The sequence below is a fragment of the Gekko japonicus genome, unplaced genomic scaffold (assembly GCF_001447785.1).
Source record: "Gekko japonicus isolate JY-2015 unplaced genomic scaffold, Gekko_japonicus_V1.1 scaffold1462, whole genome shotgun sequence".
In the NCBI taxonomy this organism is placed as follows: Eukaryota; Metazoa; Chordata; class Lepidosauria; order Squamata; family Gekkonidae; genus Gekko; species Gekko japonicus.
In genome coordinates this window covers 120,676-143,640 of record NW_015169821.1, presented here as the reverse complement: position 1 = coordinate 143,640, position 22,965 = coordinate 120,676, and the positions used below count along the sequence as shown (strand labels likewise).

General features: G+C 44.9%; 1 protein-coding gene across 1 annotated transcript in view; it reads right to left on the bottom strand.

Annotated features, from left to right (window-relative positions):
* Positions 1-22,965, bottom strand: part of THBS4 (thrombospondin 4) — a 59,045-nt gene that overhangs the window by 19,374 nt on the left and 16,706 nt on the right. Inside the window, exons 3-9 of the mRNA XM_015417204.1 lie at positions 15,095-15,342; positions 14,060-14,165; positions 7,342-7,436; positions 6,012-6,063; positions 3,661-3,833; positions 3,272-3,409; positions 1,765-1,842 (exon numbers count right to left, since the gene is read on the bottom strand). Coding sequence (XP_015272690.1) covers positions 1,765-1,842; positions 3,272-3,409; positions 3,661-3,833; positions 6,012-6,063; positions 7,342-7,436; positions 14,060-14,165; positions 15,095-15,342 — 890 coding nt within the window. The remainder of the gene's footprint in view (positions 1-1,764; positions 1,843-3,271; positions 3,410-3,660; positions 3,834-6,011; positions 6,064-7,341; positions 7,437-14,059; positions 14,166-15,094; positions 15,343-22,965) is intronic.

Genomic DNA, 22,965 nt, shown 5'->3' with positions numbered 1-22,965 from the left:
AAAACTCCTTCCCCCTCCCCGGCTCCCTGTTCCAGTACTGCATCCCTTTGTGAATCTGTTCCGGAAAGATCTTTAAATTTGGGAAATTTGCTGAAGACAGGATGGTGGCAGTCAATGTTCCCTGTAAGCTCCACAGTACTGTGAGCAGAAATTCTATCTTGTGAGTGAAAAAAGCTAGTAGCATTAAAGTTGTGAGGGAATCTACATTTGACTATCCAGAGCCTTGTAAAAATCTCAGAATAAATTCTTTTAAATTATATCTAAAGTATATTTTAAGTATAAATTAAACATTATAAGAGAAAACAGAATCAAGAAAAATTTCACCCACCCCTTTCCACTATATTGGTAGACCTGTCCTCTGGAGAACAGGTCTACCCCCCTTTCCACTATATTAGTAGACCTGTCCTCCGGAGAACAGGTCTACCCTCCCCTTTCCACTATATTGGTACACCTGGCCTCTGGAAAACAGTTCAGTCCACCCCAGTCCCACTACATTGGTAGACCTGACTTCCATAGAACAGGTTTACCCACCCCTTTCCACTATATTGGCAGGCCTGGCCTCTGGATAACAGGTTTACCCACCCCAGGCCACTATATTGGTAGACCTGGCCTTGGACCATTGCCTTCTGCTGAGGCTTAGAAGGTGAGCCTTTAAAAAAATACCAAGCTATGGTGGGGGGGGGGGGAACTCTTGCAGTCTAGGGTTTTGGTTTTTTTAAGTGAAGTATGACAACCAGTATTACAGGTGAAGTATAACAGAGGAGGAATAATCACTGTCAGAACCCTGCCTAACCTAACAAACAAACCTTAAATGTTATCAACCTGCCCAAACTACTTATTTAAATATTTATATCCCACTCTTCCCTGTGTCTCAAAGCAGGTTATAAATCATACTGAAAAGCATAATAGGGAGTGTGTTAAAAAAAAATCACTTTTCCAGCTCCATTGTAGCCTATGGGGACCATTATAGTCAATAGGCTCGATAGGCTATAATACAGAATCAATCTGGGGGTATCTGGGGCTATGGGTGGGCGGCTTTTTGTTTTAGGTAGAGGCACCAAATTTGCATCATAGCTGCTGGTGCCTCTCCTCAACCCCTCGCCCAAGTTTCAGAAAGATTGGACCAGGGAATACAATTCTATGGGCCCCAGAAAGAGGTTCCCCCATCCTCCACTGTTTCCATTGGAGGGGAAAAATGCCTTGTGAGCAGAAGCAGAAACCCTGTGTTGCTTGTTAACATTTTGTGCGCCAGCACCCCCTAGCACAGCTTAGAGGGAAGTATGGCAGTGGAAAGAGCTGTCAAGTCATAGCTGATTTATGCCAATCCTGTAGGGTTTTCAAGGCAAGAGATGTTCAGAGGTGGTTCGCCATTGCCTGCCTTCATGTCGTGACTATGGTATTCCTTGAAGGTCTCCTCTCCAAATACTAGTCAGGGCCAACCCTGCTTAGCTTCCGAGATCCAACAAGAGCAGGCTAGTCTGGGCTATCCCGGTCAGGGTGAAGGCAGGACACAATTGGAGTGAAAGTGTAGAACCAAGCTTTATCAGCTGGCTTCACACAATTCTATTATCACCTGGTTGGCTTTCAAGGGCTCATGGAAATATGGTAGCTGAGATGCTAACCACACTTTCAGGTGTGTGTGTGTGTGAGAGAGAGAGAGAGAGACAGAGACAGAGACAGAGATTGATTGATTTATTTGGCTCTTGCTTTCTGGACAGCAATTGTAAAAGATTGATCAGATCCCTCAAATAACAGGGTACTTACCACAGTGTTTATACACTGAGAATTTGGGACACAGCCTCCATTTGCATTGTTTTGACATTCATCTACATCCAAGCAGACCTAACACAATTTTTAAAAATAGCAAAGGAAAATTAATGCCAATACACTCAAGTACAAAATGACTACCTTAATAAGTCTTCTAAAATGCATCAAACAAGCAGAGATGTTTTTATCCCAGTGTTAGCACTAATTGGGAAACAATATAAAAGCACAGCAGTCGCTAGACCTAATCCCTGCTGTAAGTGTGAGGCCTGGAGAGGGGAAATCGTTCAGCTTTGTGCCAAATATGAAGACTCCCAGGGCAACTGCGTATGTTATATTTTTCTTATCAGGATGTCCACAGGCACAGAGGCTAATGTACACTGTCACATGCAAAAAATATAAGTCTTTTTACCACACATCAATATGGAAAACTGAACAAATGCATTCAGTCTTTCCCCACTGGAAAGGTACAGTGGACTCTAAATAATAATAATAATAACAATAGCCCCAGAAAGATCAAAAGCGGTGTGTGCCCAGGAAACAGAGGAATGGCTTGCCAATACTTGGCATACATAACAATAGCCAATATATGGCCAGTGTCAAGGGGTTCCAAAAGCTCTCTTTAAAAGTTCAGTCTTGTAGAGCTGCACCAGAGCTGAAGCCCTCCTCAGTTCCTCCAGAAAACCGTTCAAGAGGACTGGGGCAACTAGTAGAGCACACCTGCATGGGAGGTGTGGGACTAGAGTTGCCAGCTTCCAGGTGGGCCTGGAGATCTCCTGGAATTCCAACTTCCAGATTACAGAGATCAGTTCCCCTGGAGAAAATGACTGCTTTGGAGGGTGGACTCTATAGCATCATCAGGGCTTTTTTTGTAGAAAAAGCCAAGCAGGAACTCATTAGCATAATAGGCCACACCCAATACCAGAAACTCATTAGCACATTAGGCCACACCAATGACAGTGCAACTCATTAACATATTAGGCCACACCCCACACACCGCCCCTTGGCTTGCCTGGGCGCCCCGCAGCTGCGGGGAGCCCGGGCAAGCCAGCCCTTGGACAGGCCGGGGAAGGCATGGGGAGGCATTTAAATGCCTCCCTGATCCTTCCAGGGCCCTCCCTGGCCGGCTGACCTCGGAGTCACCAGGGGGGTGTCACTCTCCAGGCCTTCCCTCTGTAGCCACGCACACAGAGCTTTTGGCTGTAGTGGGCGTGGCCAACTCTGAAGCCAGCCGGAACTCCGTTCCTGTGCGTTCCTGCCCCAAAATAGCCCTGAATCATGCTCTGTGATATGCATTAGGTCCCTCCCTAGCCTCCACTCCCAAAATCTCCAGGAATTCCCAACCTGGAGCTGGCAACCCTAGGTGGAACATTCAGAGCAACAAGTGCTGTGGTTAACAAGGCCTTTTAAAAGTAAAATAATGCCACCTGTAGATGATATGGATCCTATAAATACATGCACAGTCAAACTTTATTTGCTTTTGGTGGGTGGCAGTGAGATCACGCACCTGTTTATTATTTTTGGCAGAGTTTATTCCCACTCCTTGGATAACTTGTCCAGTGTATCCTGGAGGGCAGGCCTCGCATCTGAATCCTGGAGCCATGTTTACACATCTCACTCCTGGGAAGCACGGATTATATCGGCACTGAAAGGACAACTAGATTAATTCGGTGGACTGATGACATAGTATGTGACCAGCACCGTGAAGAGCCTGTTCAAGTGATTCCCACTTCTGACTCTCTGCCGTAACACCCAAAGCAGAGATTCACACAAGTCACCTACAGATTATCTGATTTTATGGGACAGCCTGGATCTCTCTACATCTGAAAGCTGCCCTCTTCACACTACAGTCTACACAGAACTTTTAAAAATAATAATAAAAAAGGAGTATTTTACCTCATCAATATCAGCACATGAAACTCCATTTCCGGTGAAGCCTTCTGGGCAAGGGCCGCACTGAAATCCATCCGCTGTGTCTGTGCATCGCACGCCTCTGAAACAAGTGTTGGCTTCACATTTTGGCTTAGGGGGTTCCGGGGGTGGAGTGGGGTAATTTCCAGCTCCCAATCCTGAAAATCATGAAGGTGCCAGGGTAGGACTTGAACCGAGACTCCCGCTCGTCCAGGCCCAGCACAGTACAGCATGTACCACAGGGCTGGTTGCAGTAGTTTGCATAACAGAGTAGCATCTCTTGGGCTGAGATCACCTGACTGGATTCCAGCACATGATTCAGGAAGCCAATCACAGAGCCCTGGGTTTTATAAAACCTGGCCTGGTAGGTTGCCTCCACAGTCTGGACAAGTCATCAGCAAGTGAGGATCTGGCCCAGACTGAGTTTAGTGCCTTTGTGCTTCTTTTTGTCTAATTCAGCCAGACATCTTGGAAGTCATCCATGCCCGGGAGTGTGTTTCTTGCCTCTGGCCCTTGCACTCTGAGTTGTCTGCTTAGAATCCTGACTCTTGGCCTAATCTCAACCCTCCTTCTCTCTTCTGGCCCTGCTCCTAGAACCGTATCCAGGCTCCTGACAGCATAGCAGTTTTAATGGTTTATTACTAATTAATGAACCGTGAGATAAAGGCTGGATTTAACTATTTATGAATAAATTACCCTATATTGTATTATGTCTCTGTTTAAAATATTTATACTTTGCCTTTGTGCTTCAATGGCTTCTGATGAAACTCCAAAGATAAAAACAAATATAATTAAATCCAAAACCAGCCACGGAAATAAAATGGCAGCAGAGCAAACATCATATTCATTCACCAAAATCCTAAACAGATTAAGCTATTTTGCTTTTTCATCCAATTTACTAAAGAGAGTGGCTGTCTTTCTTCCAGGGTGACCTAGGTGGTTTCAGTCCCCAAACAAATTCGGACTGAACTGGATCCAGAGCCATTACATGCCACAAAGCAGGGCATTAGTACCCCTTCTGGATTAGACTGGCAGGAGACTTATCTGGGGGGGGGGGCTTCACCAGCAATGCTGTGACATCACTAGCGACACACGATGTCACTTCCAGCAAAACCTGGAACTCAAAGTTACATCACCATACGGGGTGACACTCTAGCCTTCACATAAAACTCTATGGTTTAACCATGCTAGACCATGGCCCAGTGTGATGATGTCACTTCTGGTTTTTGCCAGGATGATGTCACCACATCGTCATGACACTGAATGCCCTTGCATTTTCACCAGCATTTTTCTCCTGCCATCCAGCTGAGTGACAGCATACAGAGCGAGAATGGGGCATGAAGTCCTGGCCTCCCTAGATCAGACCCATTATCTCCTGAGATACTTATACGATAAATACACCTGTCTGGGTTTTGCAGCTTGCACACAGCACAGGAACTCAATGTCACTCTGTCTGTCCTGCTGCACATATGTGCATTTGTCAAATGTTACCTCTTACATAAATGTGAGCACATGCATTCTTGTACAAGGAAATAAGCAGGTGTAACTCTGCTTAAGATGGTGCTGTGAGTGACCATGGGCTAGTAATCATCTAACATATCACACAAGGTTGTTGTAAAGATAAAGTGGATGAAGGGAGAACCATGTATGCTTCCTTGAGTTCCTTGAAGCAAGTATGGGGGGGGAGAGATGTGCCTGAGACACTTTGTGTGCCCCCTTCATTGGAACTGCAGTAAGATAGCTCCATGGACCAGGGCAGTGGAAGACTGTGCTAAGACAGATCTGCCTCACCACTGTGTGTGTGGGGGGGGTTGTTGTTGGGGGTACTGCCTTTTCTGGAAGGCCTTTGAGAACTGAAATATTGCCTCTCATTTTCTGTGGTGGTATATCTTCTCTGATCTGTTATTGGCGTTTATGCATTTTTTAAAAATCGCAAGATTTTTTAAAAAATTGTCAGAAGTTGTTCTGCAGCCCCACTTTGCAAAGAAAGGCCAGATACGTTTTCATCATCATATGCATCATTCCTCAAGTTAAAAATGTCACTTAAAAACAATATTACTTAATATTCTATTACTACTTATTCACTGTGATTATAACTGTAAGCCTGACAAACATCAGATGAATTATACATCCTCAGGAGGAAAGGAAATGTCTTTTTACTTTTTAGCAGCTAAGAAAACAATCTTAAACCAGTCTACTAAGAAGTCCCATGTTATTCAGTGGAGCTTACTCCCTGGAAAGTGTCCTTGGGGTTACAGTCTAAGAGTGAACAGGGGCTTCCTTTGTGGTTTGGATCATAAAGTCGCTTTTAAAATAGGAAATGCACAAGCGCTTACCACATGCCTGGCATTCAGCTATCGTATTCCTCAAAAAAGTTGTTTCTTTAACCTTTAGGAAAAGAAAAGAATATATATGGATTGGTCTCATTCTAAATTGCCATTATCCAGAAGCTGCACAGAAGACAATTATGTAAAAGAATGACCTGATTTTACTTACATCTTGCCTTAATTGTCCACGTGGGGCTTCAAGTCTATTCTGCTATAGATAGCACTGGTTTAACATTTTAGCCTCCTATTTAATACTATCACCAGCAAAACTACTCACAGTACACAACATTAATCTCCAAGCTCAACAATCCCTCAAATAAAAGTATTGATACAATGCTAAAATTTGGTTTCATACTTGAATCCTGTTCTTAAATTAATTGCTAAATGATTAGGGTTGCCAACCTTCAGGTGGTGGCTGGGGAACCCACACTATTACAACTGATTTCCAGGCAACAGAGATCAGTTCACCTGGAGAAAATGGCTGCTTTGGAAGGTGAACTCTATGGCATTATACCTCATTGAAGTCCCTCCCCCAACCCCTCCCTCTTCAGGCTCCACCCCCAAAATCTCCCTACTAAATTACGGTCCCTCTCAAAAACGTCAGATTTGACTGTCAAACTCATTTTTATATTATATAAACTGGCTAGAACTGGAGTGGTGTATCTATCTTTTGGAATTTTTCTGGGAAAGTCTGAAGTAAACTTTAGATCCTGTCTGACTTCAGTTATGTCTCATAAAAATCAATTCAAGGAGTCTCAATTATTTTGCCTCATCTGGAAATATGCTAAAGTTTGTACATTTAGTCTCTCCACTTGTAAATAACTTTATAGACTTTGGCATATCTTTATATTTTTAGTTAGGTTCTTTTCTGGAGTTAATTCATTGAGCACAGTTGGGATGAACCATGAATATGTATAAGCAACCCCTCTCTTTAAAATTGCAATGGGTTGTTTTATTTCACATTTCTCAATGTGTGGAAAAACAGGTTTGCACTGACTGCAAGCCTAAAGCACTGGGTGAATTTTCTCTTGGCACTGCAGAGAACATACCGGTTTGGTTAGGGGCCAACAAAACGCACACCATGTAACACACTGGGTGATTCCACACTAGACTTTAAATCCTTACATTCTACACTACACTTGAGTTTACCCCTTTAATTATCTCGGGGTATTTTTTGTTTCCACATTACACTGAGGTCACCCCGGTTTTGCCCCACACTTGTCCCAGAATAAATGGATGCTGTTATAACCAGGGATAAATGCAAGGTATTGTGTTGCGAGTTGAACTTTGATAAAATCAGGGATGAGATCCAAGTGCGGAGAGGACCTTTGTCAAATACCTGTTGTCTGAGAAGATCTTTCACATCACCTAGTATTTGGTTCATTTGCATCATGTGACCCAGTAACTGTTTATTAAAGTCACTCGTAGAGACACCTACAATACAATGAGAACAATTAAATAGTATAATACAAAAACCTTATTCACATTAGTTATAGGGCACTTTAAGGTATTCATACTGCTTCATGTGCATTATCACATGACTCTAGAACCAACTAACTTACTGCCAATCCTAAGCATGGGGCTCTTTTTGTAGCAGGAGGAACTCCCTTGCATATTAGGCGACACACCCCTAATGTAGCCAATCCTCCAAGAGATTACAAAGCTCTTCTTACAGGGGCTACTGTAAGCTCTTGGAGGATTGGCTACATTAGGGGTGTGTCACCTAATATGCAAAGGAGTTCCTGCTACAAAAAGAGCCCTCAAACCAGATATGATGCTGGAAGATCAATGACTGGCCTCCAGCATGATTTTAATGCTGAACAGCAAACACTGGGTCCCCCCCCCCCAATTGAAGCCATAGCACTGGGGAAAGGGATTCAAGCCACCCATCCATGCGTCCTTTCCCCAGCCTCACATTTCCCGCCCCCCCCCCCCCGCCGCTATTTGTCCAGTTTCCCCCCAGGTATATATCCAGGAGCCTGTATTTTATAGAAGTTTATGCTATTCAAGTGTTTACCATTTTCAGAGTGAAATCTCACTTTACTTATTTAATTTATACCCCGCCCTCCCCGCCAAGGTGGGCTCAGGGCGGCTTACTTGATAATATGCTTCTTCCCAAATCAGCATTTTCCAATGTAGCAGGGATGGAGGGACAGACACATAGCAGCCAGGAGGAGAGTGCTGAACCTTTCTACTCCCCTTCTCAGCCATTTCTTATCATTTTTTCCTCCTTGGAATAATAAAACCTGGCTGGGGGAGGACTGGCCTCTACTGGGGGGTGGGAAAGTTGTCAGTTCCAAGCTGAGAAATACCTGGAGACTTTGGGAGTGGAGCCTGAGGAGGGCGGGATTTAGAGTTGCCAGCTCTAGGTTGGGAAATACCTGGAGATTTGGGGGATGGAGCCTGGGGAAGGCAGAGTTTGGAAAGGGGAGGGACCTCAGCAGGATATAATGCTAGAGTCCATCCTCCAAAGCAGCCATTTTCTCCAGGGGAAGTGATCTTGGCCGTCTGGAGATCACCTGTAATAGTGGCACGTGGAGATTGGCAACCCTAGCAGGGTTTGGGGGAAGGGAGGAACTTCCGTGGGGAATAACGCCATAGAGTCCACCTTCCAAAGTGGCCATTTTCTCCAGGTGAACTGATCTCTGTCACCTGCAGATCAGTTGTAATCCCAGATCTCCAGCCACCACCTGGAGGCTGGCAACACTAGGGCCAAGCAAGAGAGGCTTTAAGTGCCCCTCCCTCCCTCCTGGTGACGCTTCCCTGCAAGGGCCCACCAGCCCTCCCAGCCTGCATTTGGCACACAGCTTTGGGAACTGTGTGCGCTTGTGTGTGTACAGTGCCATTAAGTCACAGATTACCTATGGCCAGGGCTATTTTTGGGCAGGAACGCACAGGAACGGAGTTCCGGCTGGCTCCTGAGTTGGCCACACCCAGAAGGAACTCATTAGCATAATAGGCCACACCCAACAGCAGAAACTCATTAGGATTGGCTACAGTAGGCGTGTGTGGCCTAACATGCAAAGGAGTCCTTGCTACAAAAAAAAGACCCTGGGTTTTGACAACAAACAAGGTAAACAGAATAAGAAGCAAAAGGTGGGTCTGGCTGGATGACCACACTTCTGGCAATAGGGGGCTGTAGCCTGATATGCTAATGAGCTGTGGTGTCAAGGTGTGGCCTATGATGCTAATGAGTTCCTGCTGGGCTTTTTCTACAAAAAAAGCCCTGCCTATGGCAATGCCCGTAAGGGGCTTCCAATGGAAGTGAGAAGCAGAGGTGGTTTGCCATGGCCTTCCTCCGCAGTGTCTTCCTTGGTGGTCTCCCATTCAACTACCGACCTTGCTTAGCTTCTGAGATCGGGTTATACCATCCTGCTTTCCCTGCCCTTAAAGGCACTATTCTTTAGAAATTAACAAAAACATGTATAAAACACCAAATACTAAGTTAGCTATTTGATCTGTCTTATGTTCAGCTTCTCCATCAAGATCAAAATCTTCTCTGTACTTTTTGCATTTGCATTTAATAATGCCATGACCTTGCATAGACTATTTTTCAGACACAGTAAAACCTTTCCTTCTTAACCTTCCACAGCCTGCATACCAGGCATGCTTTACATACTCAACTGCTACGCAGCAATAAAGTTTACCTCTGGGTTTTATCCCATAACCCCCTTCAAAGTAGTCTTGTCTCCCAAAGTATACCTGAATAAAGGAGGTCATACAATTTCAAGGTGCAGAAGATAAAGAAATATAAAACCTTGTCCCAATTGGGCTGAAGCAGTGGGGTTACAGAAATCCTTAAACCCTATAAGGCTATTTTGAAAAAGACAGCCCAGCAACAGAGCACCCTGTTTGCATCTGTGAGGCCTCTTTTTGTTTCACAGGAAAACAGGCCCATATTAAGCAGTGCTACACCATTCAGAGTCAAGTTAAGTCAACTAGTTTAAAAGAGTAGTGGGGAAAAGGGTCACAGTTCAGTAATGGAAGGCAGGTTTTGTAGGTAGAAGGCCTCAAATTCAGTCCCTGACATCTCCAATTACAAGACTGCTAGTGGAACAAAACCTTTTCCAGATACCAATCAAAAACAAAATTAAGTGAGATGTGCCTCAAGGCAGCTCTTCACATGCTACAAAAGCCTTTTGATAGCTGTCTAACTCTGCTTATCAAGCACATCCCTTCCTTCACTCAAGAGAATCCTATGGACCAGCTAAGATGGTTGCTGCTAATCTAAGGCTGACACAGATGTTAAGTAATCATAACATGGTCCTCCAGATGCAAAACCAACATGCAATAATAGGACAAAAGGTAAAAAGCAAAACAGTAGCACTGGAACCATGACAGCCACTTCCACAGAGTCTCTGGCAACTGCCTCACCATCCACTAGGGAGGCCAGCTGTCCTGCTATAGCAGGAGTCCTCCCAGCCTTGACCCCTCTTGCCCACCAGCACTTGAAAGAGTGGTGCGATTTGGCATCGCACCAATGCGTGACATCTCTCTCAGCACAAAACTAGAGGTGACACCATTGTGTCGGCTGGACACTCACCCACAGCTCTAGGGTTTAGCCGTAGAGTCTGAGGTGAATCCTAGAGCATTGCTCTGATGCAGTGATGTCACTTCCAGTCTCACACGAGAAATGACTTTGCACATTGGTGCAATGCAGAATCCCTTGTCCTCACGCCATGATTTCTCACACCAGGGTACTAGCTAGGGCTGGGAACCCCACCATCCATCCACTAAGACATATGCAGCAATGGCAAGAACCCCAAAATGATGTCACCTTACCCATTCCATACCTTCCTCAACACAATTATTGTTATTCCTTTTATTAGGACCAGCGCAATGACACATAACAGTGTGCAAGCTTTTGAGTTCAACAGAACTCCTCTTGGAGTGGGATGTTTCAAAAGGCTTTGGAGAAGGCAGAATGCTTCAGGACATGGTGATAGATCTGGTTTCCAGCAGTCTGTTTCCTGCGTGCATTTCAAACACCCCTATGCATGCATGTGCGACCCTTATGCGACATCAGCATTTATTGCCACAAATGTATAACATCCTCAATTAAAGAAATGGAACTGCCAAAGCTTCCTGAGAAATCATCTCCAAGATGCATCGGATTTTCGAAAGCCAACCACTGACGGGTTCATTTCAACAAATACAAAACACAGAACGCCCAGGCACCTACTCATTCATTCCAATAAGGCAACTTTTAACCTTTTTTTGCCTACATATGGCAGAGCAATTCAGTTTAAATTGCTTTTGGCTACAGACTTGATATATCTTTTTAACAGTGATACTAGAGAAATGCTAGAAAGCATGCCCATAGTAGAATGCAAGCCCAAAGAATACTTCTCTAAGAACTTCAATATCTACCCTAAGGAGGTATTAGTTTTAATGGGTTTTATATACTGTAATATGATTGTTGGTTTAGTATTGTCTTATGATGTTTTCTACATCTCTTTGAGAACTTTTTCCATCGAAAAGCAGGTTTATGCATTAGCTAATAAATAATGAAATGGAACCAGAGGTTTTTAAATGTCTGCATACTCTGCCGGTTTTGGATTGGACCCCAGGCTAAATGCTGTGAGACCCCCACAAAAGGGAGGGGGACTGGGGCTTTGATACCTTTCTCCAAGGTGCTTCCCAGCTCTTCTTCAGTGGCTATCAAAGCAGCTTCATCAAAAGCAAGATGCTCCATTAGAAACATGGATATTCTAAAATATTTCATGTAAGCAGTTACATGAAAAAGTAGGAAAAAAACATTTGTTGCATTGTAAACAGAGATAGAAGAAGAGATTGGATTTATACCCCGCCCTTCACTGGGAGTCTTAGAGTGGCTTACAAACTCCTTTTCCCTTCCCCTCCCCACAACAGACACCCTGTGAGGTGGGTGGGGCTGAGAGAGCTCTGACACAAACTGCTCTTTTTCAAGGACAGCTGTGCCAGAGCTTGTGACTGACCCAAGGTCACATCAGCTGGTGCAAGTGGAGGAGTGGGGAATCAAACCCGGTTCTCCCAGATTAGAGTCCGCACACTTAACCACTACACCAAACTGGCTGTCCAAGCTGGACCTCAGGGAAAAATGGCTTCCCCGGCCTGTATTGTTAATCAGGACTCCCTAATCCCTCATCTCTCATTTATTCATATGTCATATATTTAGTTTATTATGCTTTTTTAGTATCATTCACAGTACTTCAATCAACCATTTAATTTCCATCAGTTAAACTTTGGAGCTGGTGTCTTCCCACTAGCTGTTGTGTACTGCGGTCAGGACCAAAGGCCTGGTGCCAGTGAGTTACAGGAAGGCCCTGGCGTCTGGGTTTCAAGAGATAGTCCCAGCCTAATGCAAGAGGTCCAGGCACCATGACCAGGCAGCAAGGCAAGGCAAGGCCCAAGAGTTGAGGTCTGGTACAGTCCAAGGTCAAGGCACCAAAGGCGTCAGGATCCCAAGCAAGTCCACAAACCATAGTCAGGTACAGAAGAAAGCTCACTGTAGGAGTCAAGATACTAGGCAGAGTCCAAGGGGCATGGTCAGGTCCAGAACAATGGTCAAAGCACATGGAGGCAAGAAGCAAGGCTGATCCCAGGAGTCACATCAGGGAGTTGGTACAAACGTTGTTGTCAGCAAGGGACTGGCTGCAAGTGCTTGATATTTATGAAACTGCAGCAGCCCCTCCCCAACCGGGTGTTGCTTGTTCTTGAAAGGAGACATCAGCTTCTCTAGCTGTGATCACTTATGACCGGATTTTCCTCTCCTTTCCTCTCTTCTCCCTCCCGACCTCTAACAGACTGGGTGAGGCGATGTCATCCTCCTCAGAGTCCGAACGTAATTCTGGGGAAGAGCTTGTACTTATCAATGGCCCTGGCTGTAAATTGTGGAGGCTGTCAACAACCCAGGCATTTCCCCAGTCAAAGGGCCGCAGTATTTGTTACTTGCTTCTGAGCCGTCTTCAGACTCCCTGTTGGCTACATCCAGCTGAACAGTGAGTCATGGCACTAGCAACCATTACACAGAGGGAAGAGCTAGTTAACATGTACCAGAACATAGTGGTGCCCAGCACTAACTGGCTGGTGCTTACTACATCACACATCCATTTCCTCAGTGTACCCCAGCCCATTTTTTGCAGCTCTTATAAAAACAGCTTTTCTTAAAAAAATAATAAATCAGCAAATAAATACTCATACTGCATTTTAAAACTTTCTTTTCAAGGCAGACCTTCCCCTGGAAGATGGGAAAAGTTGAAAGACAGCCAGCAGAAATCAGGGAATACATCTGTAAAATGCATTGTAAGAATGGGTAAAACTAGGTTTGCCTCACAGAAAAATCATGTTTAATCCTGTTTTTAAAGTTTGGTTGCATTAGGGCTGCCAGGTCCCCCACTCGGGACAGGAGATCCCCCACCGTCCGCCACCGATCAGCTGGCTTGTGAGGGGGACTTGCCTGCAACAGGGGGAGGCCTAGGCCAGTGACGCAGCAACACCATTAGCAATGCAGCATCGCCACTGATGGTGGCACCGGAAGTGATGCCATCATGTTACTGGTGATGCAGGACACTCTGGTATTTGGGCAAAAAAACTCTATGGTGATAAAGGAGTTGACCACAGAGTTTTTGCCCAAATACCAGAACATCCTCATGTCACCAGTGATACAATGATTCCACTTCCACTGTGTGCCAAAAGTGATGATGCTGAGTTACTGGCCTTGAACTCCCTCACTGATGCTAAGTCCCCCCCCCCCAAGCCAGTTGCCCCGCGGCTGCATGCAACAGTTTAGTTGTTTTCCTCCCTCTGACCTGCCTGGCCTCTCTTCCCTGACATGCTATTATCTATGCTTGTCAGCTTCTTTTCATAAGTAAAAGTCACTGATGAGAAAAGGTGCCTTCTAAGAACTGCCAAAAACTGGGTTCCTCTTGCTATTTAGCTCAGGAGGAGCCGAGGAAGTGAACAGAGGTTAGCAGCAGAGGGAGAGTGTTTGCTGGTGAACTGGGCTCTTGTCACCTTGAATTAGGTAATCAGAAAACTTTTTTATGTGACAACGTAATTATATATGTGAAAGTTACCTGGATCTTGGATTGATGGCTCAATCTGTGGAAGAAAACAGTCCTGCAAGCTTGCTACTTGGGACAATGACCCTCTCACCACTAGCTTCAGCTCTTCCAAAAAGTCCTAGAACAACGAAAGACACTCTCAGCTTCAGAGGCAGATATAAGGAACACAGAGGAAGACAGCATAAAATGTGACGTCTCCAGTTTGAAATCTCGGTTTGCTGGAGAGGTACAAACTGTAGCTGCCAAACGAACATGGAAATATCTAATTAAGTGACCACACACAGGGAGAGGGGAGACGTTTCAAAGGATCCCCCTAGACTTGTTCATCTTTGTTGAACAAAATTGTTGTCTAAATCAAGTAAAAGATAATTTCTCAAATTTATGAGATGGGTTTACAAATCATAAGAAATGAAATAATAACATGTTGATTTTTTTCCCTTTGCATTTGCATTTTGGTTTCTCAGTTTTTCAAATATGATCTCCCCATGTTTACAAATGCATCTCTATAAACATGCGATCTTGAGACATATTTGAAATCAAAAGTTCTCACAAAAGAGAATTGAACTAATGCAGTCAACAAACCCTACAGTGTCTCAAAGCACTCCTGATGTCTTTCCTGGGTGGGGGGGTGGAGGTTAGATACTAAATAATTTAGCCGGCCCAGTCAAAATTTCATCTGCTGGTCAGCTGCCAGAAGAGCATAAAATAAAATCATGAGGAAAATGCATGCTTAGTATTCCTGAGTACTTTCCAACTTCTATTAGCTGCACTTTTTGTGGGGGGGGGGAGAGAATTTTTGAAAAGAAAAGGACATCATAAATGCATACGGAGACACATCTTGCCACTTGCAGATCACGCGGCAGAGCTTGCCTGACATCAGCAGCAGATGCCCTTGCCAATGGACTTGACTGCCAGATCCTCATCCTCCCATCGTGGTCCTGAATGCTCCAGCACATGTCTCCCAGACAGGGCTGACTGCCAGCTGGTCAGCAAAGCACTTTGCCATGAGAGGAATGGAGCATCTATTGCTCCTTCACAGAGGCTCACCTGGGCTTTTTTCTGCAGCGTCCGTAACTCCACTGCCTCCGAGCTCTGTGCCAGCCCTGAAAATGCTTTAGGCAGATCTTGAACTGAATCCATCTGCCTGCAGTCCACGTACAATTCAGCTTTGCTGGAGCCACGCTGCAGGTCGCTTAGCCTGAGGAGCACAGCGTGGCGCTTTCCGTCGGCTAACGGAACGTTGCTGAAGACCACGGCATTCAGTTTCCCATCACTCCTCAAGTATCGCAGGGAGACTAGCACAACACAAAATTATTGTAAAGTGAGAGGACAACACAACTGGTATGCAGTGGAAAATATCTGCTGACAAAGCAGGAAGGTCAAGGAAGGTTATGGCACACCATTGCTAACTTGGCTGCTCTTAGTTTAACCGTGTCTGTTGTGACAGTTCAGCCGCTCATCTAGGTTCCACCATGTGGAATACTCTTGTAAACACAGATAAAGACAAATAAGCTGACAAAAGGAGAAAAAGCAACAGTAGTGTGTCCTAATAGCTATAGGACTCAAACCCAGGAAACCAAGATTTGTCCTGCTTCAAGCCACACACTCACTGGGTAGGACATGGTCAAATCCCTGGTACTAAGTTTCATCCTCCTACCTGTAAACTGGGAATAGTAAAGATCTACTTTGTAGCAGGGCAGGCAGCAATCCCTTCCAGTCCTTGAAGAGAAAAATCCTATCCCCATGCTTAAAAATACAATAATTCATTTGCTGATCATTTGCTGCCCTTTAATGTTTTTCAAAATCTGTTGCCTTAAGGCAGCCATCCTGTTACCTAACAGCAAGCCTAGTTCTGCCATTTAGGACTGTTAACAAAATACGAGATTGCATAATGGTTTGCCTATATGAATAATGTGAGAAAGAAGCCAGTTTTCACTCAGAACAGGCCAGCGGGCTTGTAGCTTGTTCTCCATCAGTGTGTGCCAACAGAACTGTTCTGGCAACAGATCCATGGATACAATTTGTGGATGGAGGGGAGCAGGATTATGACCCCTCCCAATGTGAAAGACTAGTCAGAGCTAAATATGAGCAAGTTGTGCACACGCAAGCCCTCTCCATGTGGTCAGAACCCCCTTCAGAAGACAGGCTCCCCCAATCACACAAGTGGACTGTACAACTCTGACCAGACCTTCAGCTGAACTCAAGGAGTCAGGGGTGCAGTCAGGAGGAACAATCCTGCCCCCTATACACATGACATGTAGTACCTTATCCAGTATGGCTTTAAATTATGAATAGGTTTCCCACTGTTTAGGAACACTGGTCTGTACTGGAGAGAGTCACATTTTCTTACTGGAAATGCTGCACTCTTCAGAGTAACAGAAACAGAAGGGACTAAAGATCACCTAACCAAATGTGTCCCTCTTCCTCCCTGACCACCACCACAAGCAAAGGTATCCAGGAAATGAGAACCCCACTCTTAGACACTTAATATGTACAGATAGTGTTCTGAGAATGAACTTAAATAGGGGTCACCAACCTTTTTGAGCCTAAAAACACCTTTAGAATTCCGCCACAGCAGGGTGGACACCCCCCCCCAAAAGGCTGCCATACAATGGCGGCTTAGGGTTCCCAAGTACTTACCGTGATCCGGCAGGGGAAACATGCTCCCCGGCCGGACCATTCCTCCCTGTAACACACCATGCCGTCACCAGGAAGTGATGCTGGGCGACGCTCTGGCAATGGGACTGAAAACTCGATGGTACCATCAAGTTTCCAGCCCCATTGTCAGAGCGTCACCTGGCGGCCCTTCCTGGCGACGGCATGGTGCAGCGCGTCTGTTGTCCCCACAGGAATGATCCTGTGAGGACGTCTGTGTCCCCCGCTGAATCACGATAAGTACTTGGGAAGCCTGTGGCGGCTGCAGCTTACCTTCAGACACATAGTAAAGACCTTTGTGCTGTGGTGGCAGCTGATACCAAAGCAATGTTTTGAAAAATCTGCACAGCCCATCAAATCTCCAATGACCAATCAGAAGCCTTGCTGGGCAAAAGCCACGCCCGGCTCTACTCACTTCCTAAAAACACTTGGCAGGCAGCAGGAAAAGTGTTGGCTGGCACCATGGCACCCATGGGCACCACACTGGGGGCACTGCACTGAAGAATCAGGGGAGATGGCAGCAATACAACTGGGATGTAGTGACAGGAACATCTCCCTCCAGGTACAGCCTGGGCAAATTTGGTGTGTCATACAATCACAGCTTCAGACTATTTATTTAGTTAATCACACATTTGTACCCTGCTCTTCTCGAAGGCTCGGAGCAGCTGATAACACATAATTAAAAACATCCAAACAACAACAAAAACCCAATTAACTTCAAACCTAATACAATGCCTGATGCTTACACTCCATTAAATGCTCAGGTGAATACACTCTCAGCCTAATCTCCCTCACACGGCTGTTGTGAGGATAAAATGGAGGAGAATAGGACGATGTAAACTGCTTTGGTTCCCCACTGGGGAGAAAGGCAGGGTATAAATGAAGTTTTTTTAAAAAAAAAAACCTGACAAAACCTCCCAAAGGTGTTCATTGATGGCATCCACTTCACCTCAGGGAGCTCGCTCCTAAAAGCAGAAGCAGCCACACGAAAAGCACAGGTAGGTTAATACCAGACAGGCCACCTTGAGGAAACAACCAGAAGATGGCAAGCTGAAGACTGTAGCTCCCACACAGGGACATATAGGAAGATATAGGACTTTGGATATGTGGGTCCCAGACCATGAAGGGCTTTAAAGGTGATAACCAGCACCTTGAATTAGACTGAAGTGAGCAGCGACTCACGAAAGCTCGTACCCTGCCACACATTTTGTTAGCCTTTAAGGTACTACTGGACTCTCGCTCTTTTCTATTGCTGCAGATAGACTAGCAGGGTTACTCACCAGAAGTGAACTGGCAGCCATAAAGCTGTTTTAAAATAGATATGATATGTGCCCGCCAGCCAGCCCCTAACAACAGTTGGGTTGCCACATTCTGGGACAAGCTGCAATTTCTGTGGTGTCTTCAAGAGCCGTCCAACATAGAGCACATTACAGTAATCCAACTGCAATGTTACATAAGCATGGATTAGCAGGGACAGGTCGGTTGATTCTAGGAAAGGAGATAGCTGGCGAACTAGATGCAACTGGAAGAAGGAAGTTTTGAACACCCCACCATTTTGCTTATTAAATAGCAAGGCTGGGTCCATAAATATCCCTAAATTCTTAACCTGCTCTGGAAATGCCAACTCCACTAAATTATATATTGTTTTTGTTTCTATTCAGAACAATTAAACATGTTTTACAAGATGGCATCTGATAAGGCCACATCAGTTCCCTGAGAGGTCTAGTGAAGGCAGTAGGTCCGGCAAAGAGGCACAAAGTTGGTTTTTCATTTATGCTGGCATGTGATTCTAGGCACTACCTCTGACTGGATAGCAACAGCCTGCAGGATTTCTGGCATAGGATCTTAGAATTCATACAGCACTATACATAAAGGGGGGGGATCCTTATTGACTAACCCTAGATTTTACCAATCACTCCTCACAAAGATCAAATGAAAGACATCTCATAGGGATGGGTACAAACCAGAAAAATATGGTTCGGTTCATGGCATGTTCCATTTGCGAACCATGGACTGTCATGAACTTTTAGCTGCTTCATGAACTGGTTCAGGTTGTGAGGTTCGTGGGGTGGTAGATTGAGTGGAGACACTCTGTCTGGAAATGCCTCCACTCAAGAACTGGCACAAACCTCCACAAACAGCTTGAAAGTTTGCGAAACGTTTGTGCCAGGTGACCTGCCATGAACTTGACTTTGCAAAGCACGAACTGACCAGAAATTGTCACAAACTTTAGTTTGTGAACTGGTTTACACCCATCCCTAGTAACTCATTCTGTATACAGTCTCCCAGAAGGGTCCTTTGCCATTTGTGTGATGCTGGGCTCTGCACAGAAGAAATTAAAATTGGGAGACTTCCCTGGACACAGAAATTACGAGCTATAGCTAAGTGATGCAGCCTTATGGAATATGGACTATTTGTGATTTCAGCAGCTTCTCCTTTCTCACAGGCCTGATTCACACATACAGGAGAAGGAAGAGATTGGATTTATACCCCAGCCTTCACTACCTGAAGGACTCTCAGAGTGGCTTACAATCCCTTTCCCTTTCCCTTCCCCTACCCACAACAGGCACCCTGTGAGGTACCTGGGCTTGAGAGAGCTCTCTCAAGAATTTCCCTTTAGAGAACAACTCTGAAAGGAACTTATGACTGACCCACAGTCACAGCAACAGCTGCATGTGGAGGAGTGGGGAATCAAACCCGGTTCTCCCAGATTAGAGTCCACGCTCTTAACCACTATACCAAACTGGCTCTCAAGTGAAGTGGCAGAGACCTGAGGAGGTAAAAAGGATTATACCACTTATAGTCTTCCACAGCAAATGGATGAGAATTTTTTTCAATGTTCTTCTATGTTGAAACAAGCACAGCAAGCAAAGAGAATGGATAGAATCATTTCCCTGCTGTGCTAGTTTTTTATTTGCGGGGAAGGGGTTTTTTTTTAATACAAAGGAATATAAAAAACTGAAATCCATTTCCTGCAGTCCGAAGCTACCCAATGACCTGACAACAGACAAATTATTAAATTGTAGAATGCCAGCAAATGTAGTGATGGCCACAAACATAGATGGCTTTGAAAAGGGATTAGACAGATTTAAGGAGGTGAGGTCTATTAGTGGCTACTTGCCATAGTAACTACAGGGGATCTCCATATTTAGGGCAATGAGGCTCAGTGCTACAAGACAACATCAGGGGAGGGCCTTGGCAAGCTGTTGGCTGCTATGTGAAACAGGATGCTGGACTAGATGGATCCCTGATGTGATTCTTACTTAGTGGCGAAACAGTCCATTCTACCAACTTAACATTCTACCACATGTGAACCAGACCTTAGTCAGTCTTTGACCATTTTCTCCAGCCTGGACCTGCCTTCATCACTGAACTCATCTGTAGAGGCTCAAAATCAGAAGCCCCATAGTCGATGTAAGGCTGAACCTGGCAGAATATGGAAGAAGGTAAGACTTTCAGCCAATCCTGGAAGCTTGCAAATTTTGACTACGTGAAAGGTGTTTTACTTGAGAGACTAACATAAGAATGAGAAACAAGACTAAGGTCAAATCTGCATTTGCATTTTTAAATCAGTTTCGTGCTGCTCTGACGCCGTCTTTCTCTATGCTTGTTTGAATGTTGTTTGGAGAAGATTCTTTTAAAGCAGTGGGGAGGCGCAATGACAGTGGTGCCGCCCCGAAAGGACGATAAACATATGTGGACAGTGCAAAAGTATGCTAGCACTGTTGAGGTGTGAAAACGACACCAAATGTAGACAGCTTTTTTGAAGAGGAGTCAAAAGGCTGGGACACCGGTGGGAAAGACAAATGCAGATTCAGCCTAAGTATTTGGAACGTGCCTGAATGCAGCAAAGAATCAGAGAGCAAAGCAGGAAAGAGCAGGAGAGCCCCCTGTTGGCCAGTGGCCATGAGACAGGATTGTCTGAGGGTAGCAGGGTTGGAGACGAGATCAAGGTTCATCTGAGGGGGTGGAATACTTTTTTTGGAGAGAGCTGAGGGAAATGCTTGCTAGGACCAAAGATACAGTTATATTTAAAACATCTGTGCTTCTGCGCCCTTCTACTGCGAGAAAAGTTTGAATTAATTGTGCCAACTAACAATGAAGAGTTGTTGTTTTCACTACTGAGAACCAAAGCCCCTGCTGTTCTGCTTCTGTGAGGCAATAAAAGATTTCAATTTAGGATCCCAAAATCCCATCTGATATTTGAATAGGCTTCAAAGAGCATTTGTTAAGTGAGCTCACATAGATTTTTTTTAATCAACCAGTTTTAAAGGTGAGCAATTCTATTTTTGAGTGAATCTCCAGGTGAGAGGGAAAATCAGAGAAAAAGACCAGACAATGGAAGTTTCAAGGGAGTCATTTTGATGTTTGGATGGTCAGGGACCCAGAAGAGGGAATTCAGAACAAAAGAACAGATGGTTTTGAGGTTATTTTGCCCTGGCTAAAGACGATTTTAATTTCCTCATTTTAAAAAAAGATCAATTCTTATTTTTTTAAGAAAGAATTAAAAGGAAGCAAATTATTTTAATATATCAGTGTATGTAATAATGAATATGGTTGCCAGTCTCCAGGTGGGAACTGGAGATCTCCTGGAATTACAATTATATCCAGACTACAGAGATTAGTTCCCTCAGAGAATATGGTTGCTTTGGAGGGTGGACTCTATGGCATTACAAACCACTGAGGGCCCCCCCCTCCCCAAGCCCTCTTCTCCCTAGGACCCATCCCCAAATCTCCAGGAATTCCCCAGCCCAGACTTGGCAACCCTGGCAATTAATAAAACAACAAATTCATTCAAATCAGAAGGCATATGAGACATTTGCAGTCTCATTCAAATGAGCTGAAAAGGATATTATAGCTTTGGAAAAAGTGCAGAAAAGGGCAACTCAAATGATAAAATGGTTGGAACACTTTCCCTATGAGGGAAGGTTAAAGCACTTGGGGCTCTTTAGCTTGGAGAAACGACGACTGAGGGGTGACATGATCGAGGTTTATAAGATTATGCATGGGATAGAGCAGGTAGAGAAAGAGGTACTTTTCTCCCTTTCTCACAATACAAGAACTCGTGGGCACTCCATGAAATTGCTGAGCAGTCGGGTTAGAACGGATAAAAGGAAGTACTTCTTCACCCAAAGAGTGATTAACACATGGAACTCACTGCCACAGGAAGTGGTGGTGGCTACAAGCATGGACAGCTTCAAAAGGGAATTAGATAAGCATATGGAGCAGAGGTCCATCAGTGGCTATTAGCCACAAGGTATAGATAGGGGCTCTGGGGCAAGGGATGCTCTGTCTTTTTGGTGCTTGGGGGGGGGTCAAAAGTGGGAGGGCTTCTAATGTCCTGGCCCCACTGGTGAACCTCCTGATGGCACCTGGTATTTCTGGCCACTGTGTGACACCGAGTGTTGAACTGGATGGGCCTTTGGCCTGATCCAACATTGACGTCTCTTTTGTTCCTATGTTAGGTATTTTGATGTGCTATCCAAGGCTCAGATATGCAACCTCAGATATGCAGACGATACCACTCTAATGGCAGAAAGTGAAGAGGATCTAAAGAGCCTCTTGCTCAGGGTAAAAGAGGAGAGCACAAAAGTGAGCTTGAAGCTCAACATCAAAAAAACTAAGATCATGGCATCCAGCCCCATCACTCCTTGGCAAATAGAAGGGGAAGTCGTGGAAGTAATGACAGACTTCACGTTCCTGGGATCCCAGATCACCGCAGACTGTGACTGCAGCCATGAAATTAAAAGACGCCTGCTCCTTGGGAGGAAAGCGATGGCGAACCTAAACAGCATGATAAAAAGTAGAGACATCACCCTGCCAACAAAAGTCCGCATGGTCAAAGCAATGGTATTCCCAGTAGTCATGTATGGCTGCGAGAGTTGGACTATAAGGAAGGCCAAGCACTGAAGAATAGATTCTTTTGAACTATGGTGCTGGAGAAGACTCTTGAGAGTCCCTTGGACTGCAAAAAGATCAAATCAGTCAATCCTAAAAGAAATCAACCCTGACTGTTCCCTGGAAGGCCAGATAATGAAACTGAAGCTCAAATACTTTGGCCACCAAATGAGAAGGGAGCACTCACTGGAGAAGACCCTGATGCTTGGAAAGATTGAAGGTCAAAGAAGACGGGGACGGCAAAGGATGAGATGGTTAGACAGTGTCATCGATGCAATGAACATGAAGTTGAGCAAACTTCAGAGGACGGTGGAAGACCGGAAGGCCTGGCGTGATCTGGTCCACGGGGTCGCGAAAAGTCGGAC